This window comes from the organism of the source record quoted next, unplaced genomic scaffold (assembly GCF_019419815.1).
Source record: "Pyrus x bretschneideri cultivar Hongxiangsu unplaced genomic scaffold, Pyrus_bretschneideri_v1 Contig1, whole genome shotgun sequence".
In the NCBI taxonomy this organism is placed as follows: Eukaryota; Viridiplantae; Streptophyta; class Magnoliopsida; order Rosales; family Rosaceae; genus Pyrus; species Pyrus x bretschneideri.
The window spans coordinates 16,270,694-16,278,302 of NW_025999390.1; the positions used below are offsets into that span (position 1 = coordinate 16,270,694).

General features: G+C 39.4%; 2 protein-coding genes across 2 annotated transcripts; one reads left to right on the forward strand and one right to left on the reverse strand.

Moving 5' to 3' along the window:
- Window positions 1–1,078: 1,078 nt before the first annotated feature.
- LOC125479603 lies at window positions 1,079–4,454 on the forward strand. The gene is made up of 5 exons (XM_048589133.1): window positions 1,079–1,607; window positions 2,269–2,347; window positions 2,455–3,219; window positions 3,412–3,672; window positions 3,931–4,454. The coding sequence occupies exons 1-5, from the start codon at window positions 1,199–1,201 to the stop codon at window positions 4,001–4,003; spliced, it is 1,587 nt and encodes a 528-aa protein (XP_048445090.1). The 5' UTR covers window positions 1,079–1,198; the 3' UTR covers window positions 4,004–4,454.
- A 179-nt stretch (window positions 4,455–4,633) lies between these two features.
- Window positions 4,634–6,869, reverse strand: LOC125479611 (AAA-ATPase At3g50940-like). Its single transcript, XM_048589145.1, has 2 exons — window positions 5,742–6,869; window positions 4,634–5,280 (listed from the first exon to the last, which is right to left on the reverse strand). The coding sequence occupies exons 1-2, from the start codon at window positions 6,810–6,812 to the stop codon at window positions 4,849–4,851; spliced, it is 1,503 nt and encodes a 500-aa protein (XP_048445102.1). The 5' UTR covers window positions 6,813–6,869; the 3' UTR covers window positions 4,634–4,848.
- Window positions 6,870–7,609: the final 740 nt, after the last annotated feature.

Genomic DNA, 7,609 nt, shown 5'->3' on the forward strand with positions numbered 1-7,609 from the left:
GGCTGCACGATGTATGATGAACATATGTGATTAGAGGATCCTCGAGATTCTCACAAAGAAGATCCGGAGAAGATCCTCATTACATTTCCACCACTTATGGGGCATTGGTTGGCTAGATCTCTGGTATGTTCTGGGGATGGTGGTGCACGATGGAGGATTCCGGTCTATGACAATGTGGTGCAGGCTTTTTCTAGTTGTTTTGATTTTTGTTGTTTTGTTTGGGCTATGTTTTGCTCGGAGGGCTCATTTCTTATTTTGAGCTTGACTTGTAATTGAACCTCCTATTATGTGTAGTTGTTGTTAGGGGTGGAAAAAATTCCCGAAAATCCCAAACCGAACCGAAAAAATCCCGATCCCAAACCAAAAATTTCCCAAACCGAAATTTCCGAAATTTTCGGGATGCTATCCCGAACCAATCCCGAAATTTTGGTATGGGATTTGGGATTGGCTTCTCAATATTTCGGGAATCCCATACCAAACCGAATTATATATTATTAATTTATACATATATATATTATATATTATTCTTTTATAATTGATGCTAGTAGTTTCTAATTCATGCTCTGCAACCTGGAATGCCTTACACCTTGCATATTTTTCATGTTCTGTTTGATATTCATTTGGATTTTATTATTGCTGCTATCATGGCTAATGATTTCAGAAGGTTTGATTCTTTTGTCTCTTAACAGATTGTCAAAAGGGTTTAATTAATTTGAATTTTGACTCTGATAAAACAATCAAGCATGCCAATATTTGATTAAATGGTAGTGTGAATGAAATGACATTCCTAGTTCATGAATGTGTTCTTAAATTATATATTTGAAGAATAATTCATAATTTCATATTTTAATTTGGGATTCCCGATTTGTCCCGAAATCCCGAAAATATTTCGGGATTCCCGAAATTTGGGATTCCCGAAATTTTGGTTTGGGATTGGTCTTCAAATTCCCGTCCCAAAAGATTTCGGTTTGGGATTCGGGATACTACTTTCGGTTCGGTATCCCATACCGAACCACCCCTAGTTGTTGTGTTAGTAACTTAGTAATGAATATACTTTGACCAAAAAAAAAAATTAAAAAAAAAAAAGAAAAATTCCCTACAATATTTTTTGGTGAAAGAAAAGCCCTAATAATTGGGGGTTGTAGACCCATTTTAAAAAATTCCCATTGTATTCGTTGGAGCTGGCCGCAGTAAAAGAATGTCCATGGAGCTTCAAACCGCTGGAAATCCGAGAAAATGGCGGTTCACATGGGAGGCCCAATCTCACATCCCAATCCTCCGCCTATTCCTATTTGATTCCTGCACAAAACCCTCGACTCAATGCCGGAAGCTCACCGTCCACATAACCCCCTCAGAGTCTCTGGTCCTGGTGAGCTGGGCCGAGGAAGCTCAGGAGGTCTCGCTTAGGGTTCCAATGCCTAGGGTTTTGGTGGACGCTGACTGTCCGGTGAGCTTCAGTGCCCTAGACGATCACATTGAAGTCAAGCTCGTCCTCCTCCTCCCTGTTGATCACCCTATTGTTTTGAGCTTCGATTCTTTACTCAGTTTGGATGGAGGGGAGGAGAAAGCGTTGGAGGGCGAATTGAAGCCACTTTCGTTGGCTTCTGGTGAGTTGGATTTTTTGCTTAATACGTTTGGTTTTGTTCAATGTTTGTTGTATTAGCTAAATTTGTTTTCTTTGCAGTAGGAAAAATTGATGTGTAAAATAAAAAGACTAGCTTTTTTTTGTGTTTTTATGGTTTGATTCCTTATTAAAGTTGTCGTCTGTTCGAAGATTTCAATTAGTTGTCCAATGTTGATAATATTTGCTCAAGACATTGATTCTGGGTTATTGCTTAATGTGTTTGGTCTAGTTCAATGTTTGTTTGTTTGTAAGTTGTATTTGAATGTGTGTAGGTAAATTTGCTTTCTTTGCAGGAGGGAAAACGATGTACAGAGAAAAAAGGCTACAATTTTTTGTGTTTTTGTGGAGTGATTGAGCAAAGTTGTATTAAAGTTGTGGACTTTTCCTTTTCGATGATTAATGAGTTGGCCAATGTTGGTAATTGTTGATCAATACATTAGTTTTCTGGGATATTGTTGTAAGGGCGTGAATTATCATGTGGAAAATTGTGCACATTTTGTTATGTTAATGCCCTTTATTTTGGGTTCTGCATAATGATGTACCTCTGTTTTTTTAATCAGGATTGTTTGTTTTCTTTTCGTGTGATTTTTGTAAACAAATAATTACTTCTTTTATGTAACGCTTGGTTGGTTGGTTGGTTTCAGAGGTCAAGAGTCTATCATCGTCTGGAGTTCACTTTTACTGCAGAAATTGCTCGTTTAAGTTGACTGCAAGTCCCCTGAGGTAAGACTTTGTTTTCTTGTTTGAGCTCATTAAATTGTACTTAACTAACCATTGAAAGTCTCTTTCTTGTTTCTTTGTGATATTTCAACCTTTATTTATGAATGTAGCCAGTTTGTGGAAATGCCTTCAGTCAATTGGCGAGAGGTGGCTGATAACTGGTTTGGGGCTTGCTGTTGTTCATTTGGAGGCATTAGTGAGAAGCTGGTTGTTAGATATGCAAATTCTTACGCATGTGCGAAGGGTGTCTGCCTGGTGAACTCTACAAATATTACACTATGCAAGGATGATCTTGTTGGATTTGAATTTCCTGACTTGGGTGAACGCCAAAGATACGATAGTGAATCAGATGGAAGTGGTGACAATGGTTTTACCGAGTCAGAACTTAATCTTGGAAATAATCTCACATGCAATGAAGATTTTGCTGCAGAATCTAAATGTGAAGTTGCTAACGACGAAAGTAACAGTGAGGATGTACCTCATCTCTGCTCAGGATCAGTTTGCTCTATAAAAAATGCATCTGCACCAGGATGCTGTAATCATATGGGAAGTCATGTTCAAAATTATGATGGTGACAGCTGCAGACTTCGTTTTTCTGAAATTTCTTTAGAGGACCAAAAACCTACTAAAAGTATGGAGATCTTGAAAAACCATGAATCTTTCCTAAATGGGTATCTTGAAAACATTTTTATGGTTAGGTCCTCCAATCTATCTATAGATGTTGAGTGGGTTGAATTTTTCTGCCCTCAATGTTCATCACTTCTCGGAGCTTACCCTTGTGATAATGGCAGTGCACTTGTAGATGGTGGAGTTCGATTGTTTAAATGTAATGTTTCCACTGGCCTGCCAGTTGGTGAGCCAGCGGACATATTCAGGTTAGCATATAGTGAACTACAATGAATATATATCTCTCTTCCCCCTCCCCCCGTGGGTACTCATATCACTCACTTGTGTCTTTTGTCCACCTTTTAGTTTTCAGTGGTCATCTCCTTTTCACTTTACAGTATTGAAGTTTGTTTGAGTGTCATGGAGAAGTTCAATTTTCAAAAGTTTTATTTCATAAACAGGAAGTATACACTGGAAAGTATGTTCGCAAATCAACTACTGGAGTGTGCAAAAGACGAATTATCTTTTAGGACCGTGGTTAGTGACCTAAAAAGCAGATCTCCCATGGTGCAAATTGTTCTCATGAATACAAATTCTTGGTCTGGCACCGGTCATTGTTTGGCCAGAGAGGGCAATAAAGAACCAGTACCCAAGATAGATCTGCATCCTGTCATCAAGGTGCTATTTTCACAGCGCAGCAGCAGGGAGGAATCTCAAGCAAGGTTAGTTTATCATTTCAGCTCTTTTTGTGTTTAGATAAATGTGCAAATTATTCATAGCTCATCTTGAAAAATGATGCTAGTCTAGGCCTTAGCACAAAGAGGAATGCATTTTTCTCCTTGCTAAGTAAGTTTTCGATATTGTGCATTTCGGTCTGCTATGCGATAGAGGTTTGTCTAGTTCTGATTAATTTCTATGTATACTCTCTGCACATTGTCCTCAATTTTTGTCCTCTAATTTTATAAGATAATGGTATGTAGGATGCTAGAAGATTCAGTAACAAAGGACGTCGTTGATGAAGTATTTATGCTGACACATCAAATAGAGAACTAATCGAGACTCTTTCTGCAAGAAATGATATGCTTCCACCTTCCTGCTCTTCATTACAGGGTTTATCTTTGTCATCCATGCCGAGGTAGCAGCGTATCCTAGATCTCCCGGAAATTCCATTTGTATGGAGAAATAGCCCAATCTCGTTTGGATATCCGAAATATGGGAAAAGAACCCCCCCTTCTCTACCTAGAGTGGCAGATTCTGTATCGTGGTGATATCTCAACTTGATGTGTAGAGTGGGATGCACACTTATTAAAGAGGTGACGACGTATACAAGGGGAGGCGAGTTTAGTGATTTCGTTACCACCATCAGATAGGCTAACTCATGTTTGAATAGTTTAGAAACCCTGTAGCATGTAATATGGATGTTGATGTTCTGTAAGATTGTCCTGTTTTGAATTTCTTCAGGGAGGTAGTAAATTATTCTTGAAAGCAAGAGTTTAGTTTTGAACTTGTTCCCGGTGACAGCCAAAGAGTACTCCAATCGTCGGCTTACGAGCAATCCACTCGTCTGCTAATACCTGTTTTTGCTTTGATTATGGTTATGTTGTTTTAGCAGCATGAAGAAATGAGCTGAGTTTGGCATCACAGACGTGCTCCTTCTGCTTTTTTCACAACAGCATAAAAACAGAGCTTAAAGAAAATATTATCCATTAATATTTACATGACCGCACTCATTTATGTTACGCTAGTAGTGAAACTGAGCCCCAAAATCTAGCAGCAGTCTCTTCGTAATAGGATTAGAGATAATCTCGTTCTAAACAGATGATTGGTCTAATAGAAAATGGGTTTTTTAGCGGACAAACGGTTGCTGCTTCTGTTTGTGGCGATACTTCTGTTATTCCTCACAGATTTCTTGTGTTGCTTCCCAATTTCTGCCTCTTTGCTGAAGGCTTCTTCTCAGCCTCCGCCTCACATTCATCGCCTTCCAATTTCTTCCTCTTTAAAAGCTTGACAAGCCCTTCGAGTGCAGTATCAACATCTTCGTTCATCAGCTCTTCTGCAACGTGCGCTGGAGTTACCTCCGTTTCCTTGAGCAAGTCTTCGATTTCTCCGAAGAGGTGGTGATGGTTATAGATGCCTAAGTAGTTCGAGGCCAAGAGTTTGAATCCGTGGAATGTGCAGTAGGACATATGAATGTGCATGTCCATGCGGCCTGGGCGTAAAAGCGCAGGGTCTAGCCTTTCTTTGTGGTTAGTGGTAAAAATTATGATCCTCTCGTCTCCACAGCTAGACCATAAGCCATCTATGAAGTTTAGTAGTCCAGAGAGTGTTAACTGCAGGAAGCCAAAGATGTGTTAGCTAAACTTCTTGTACTGAGGAGTGCGTTTTCCAGGGTTAAAGCCGGAGAAAAAAAGAAAGGATTGTACGAGTACATTCACCGGTGCAACGTAGAATACAAAAAACCAATCGATTTTCCTTCCAATCCAATGGGATAAAAAGAGTCGTGAAGGGAAATATAAAAAAGAGCAACTTCCTACCTAACTATGTGGGTGCTGGTGCTTTTCCCCCCTTTGATTCAAAAACTAAGAGTGAGGTAGGGTTGGTTGATTGTGAAAGTGTCTACCATTTAGGTTTTGAGGTTGAAATGTAGTGCTAAGCTAGTTGTTAGTTACATGCTAAATAACCAATCAAATGCTAATTAACCCAAATCAAGATTTACCAAATCACAAAGATCAATTCAAAGCATCAAACTCAACAATTTTATATAAGAAAGCAAAGCACTAGGATGGCAAACCTGTGCATCATGCTGCCTTCTTCCATCTGTATGTTGACGATCGGGAAAATCAACGCTACAATCGATGTCTTCAATCACAAGAATTGACCTGTTCGCGGTGCCCAGCAGCACGGTTCTCAGGTCCGACTCCCGAAATATGTTAGTGAGCTGCAAGTCGTAGACATCAAACTTGAGATAATTAGCCATGGCTGCGATCAAGCTCGATTTTCCAGTGCCCGGAGGACCATACAGCAAGTACCCTCGTTTCCACGCCCTTCCTACTTTCTTGTAGAACTCCTTCCTCCTGACAAACCTGTTAAGATCATCGATAACCGCATTCTTGAGATTTTGGTCCATGGCCAGAGTCTCAAATGTTGCAGGGTGTTCGAGATTGATGGATTCCCATTTGATGCAATGGTTTGAATTCAGTGTGTACATCTTCAAAGCCCTTTCTTCAACATTCATTGCATTGGCCCTTTCAAGAACATAAGGCACATAACAATCCAAAACTTTCTCTCTGTACTGCTTGTGGAATGTTAGCTCAAAGTAGCGCTTTTCGGACCTCGGAGGAGAAAATGGATCATTACGGTTCCCCTGTTGTGACTCTGCACAAACAAACCTCCATTTGAGTTGAATCCCTTCATAGAAATCGACCAACTTCTCGCCTTTCTCGAGTCGGATTGTCAAGTTCTTCTCCTTGGGGCTCTTGCTAACTCTGATCCTCTCGGTGTTGGAGCTGATCCTTGTGCACAAATAAATCTCTGCAGCTTCATAGACTTGGTTGCGCGATATTCCATTCGATTCCTCTATGACTAGGGTGAGTTGAGGGGAATGAGTCTTGAAAATGTATCTGATGGTAGATAAAAGGTAGCCCCTAACCGGATGAGGAATGAGCTCGTTGGCCATGGACCGAAATAGCATCATCGAGGCCGCCATGGAGGCGTAGGCAGAGAACAGCGACGACGGAGAGGGCATTTCTTTGGAGGAGAACATGTTCATGGTTAAAAGCTTTGGATCCAGAAGAATTTTAGAGTTTGTGTTGTCTTTCAAGTTTTTGTGAAGTGTTGAGAGGAGAGGAGTGAAGTAGATCATAAATAACAAGGGTTTCTTTTCTTTGTTTGGAATTTCGGTAGTGAATAGACATGTAAACGTGTGGATGCATCTGCGTTTGCGTGAGTGGAATCCTACAACAATACAGCCAAAAGAGAGAGAGAGAGAGGCCCCATTATCCCATGCTTTCTTCTTTCTTTCTTTCTTTCTCTTTTTATTTCTTTTTCGTCCTTTTTCGTCCTTTTTCTCTCTCTTTTGGGTTTCATCGTTAGTTGTTCAATTATTATAATTCAAACACTAGAAAAGCTGAATTCCGAAAGCTTCGGGAGCAAGCAACGATGTCATCTCTCATAAAGAATTCTCCCATACAACTAGTGTCCAAGCATAACTGGTTGCACGGATACGCTAAGACCATCTCTAATTCTTGAGCTAAAATCTAAAATTTTTAACTCAGAAAATTTAGTTTTAGCCCAAAAATAGTTTTTCTGTTTAAACCCTTCTGGCTTAAATTTTTTAGGCTAAGATTATTAAATAATAAATTTAGGCTAATTTTTTTTTTAAAGTAATTTTTAAATTTTTTTTGTACACTATTATAATTTAATTTTAGTCTAAATGACCAATTTGGCCCTGAACTATCACTGAACTTTCCATTTCCTCCCTGAACTTTTTAATTGGAAACTTAAGGACTTAAACTAATTTTTTTAGCCGATTTCCCCCCTACCGTTAGTTTTTCATAGATTTCATCCAAATTAAATTTAAGTCTGATCATGTGCACACCACGTAACTCTCCTTTGTGGATAAAAGCGTCACTTCACTAGACGTTTAGACACAAAAGCTAT

Coding starts and splice junctions, on each gene's coding strand:
- LOC125479603 (XM_048589133.1), top strand. CDS start 1,199: ATGTCCATGGAGCTTCAAACCGCTGGAAATCCGAGAAAATGGCGGTTC. Junction 1,608..2,268: donor GCCACTTTCGTTGGCTTCTG/GTGAGTTGGATT, acceptor GGTTGGTTTCAG/AGGTCAAGAGTCTATCATCG. Junction 3,220..3,411: donor GAGCCAGCGGACATATTCAG/GTTAGCATATAG, acceptor TTTCATAAACAG/GAAGTATACACTGGAAAGTA.
- LOC125479611 (XM_048589145.1), bottom strand. CDS start 6,812: ATGATCTACTTCACTCCTCTCCTCTCAACACTTCACAAAAACTTGAAA. Junction 5,281..5,741: donor GAAGGCAGCATGATGCACAG/GTTTGCCATCCT, acceptor GGCTTCCTGCAG/TTAACACTCTCTGGACTACT.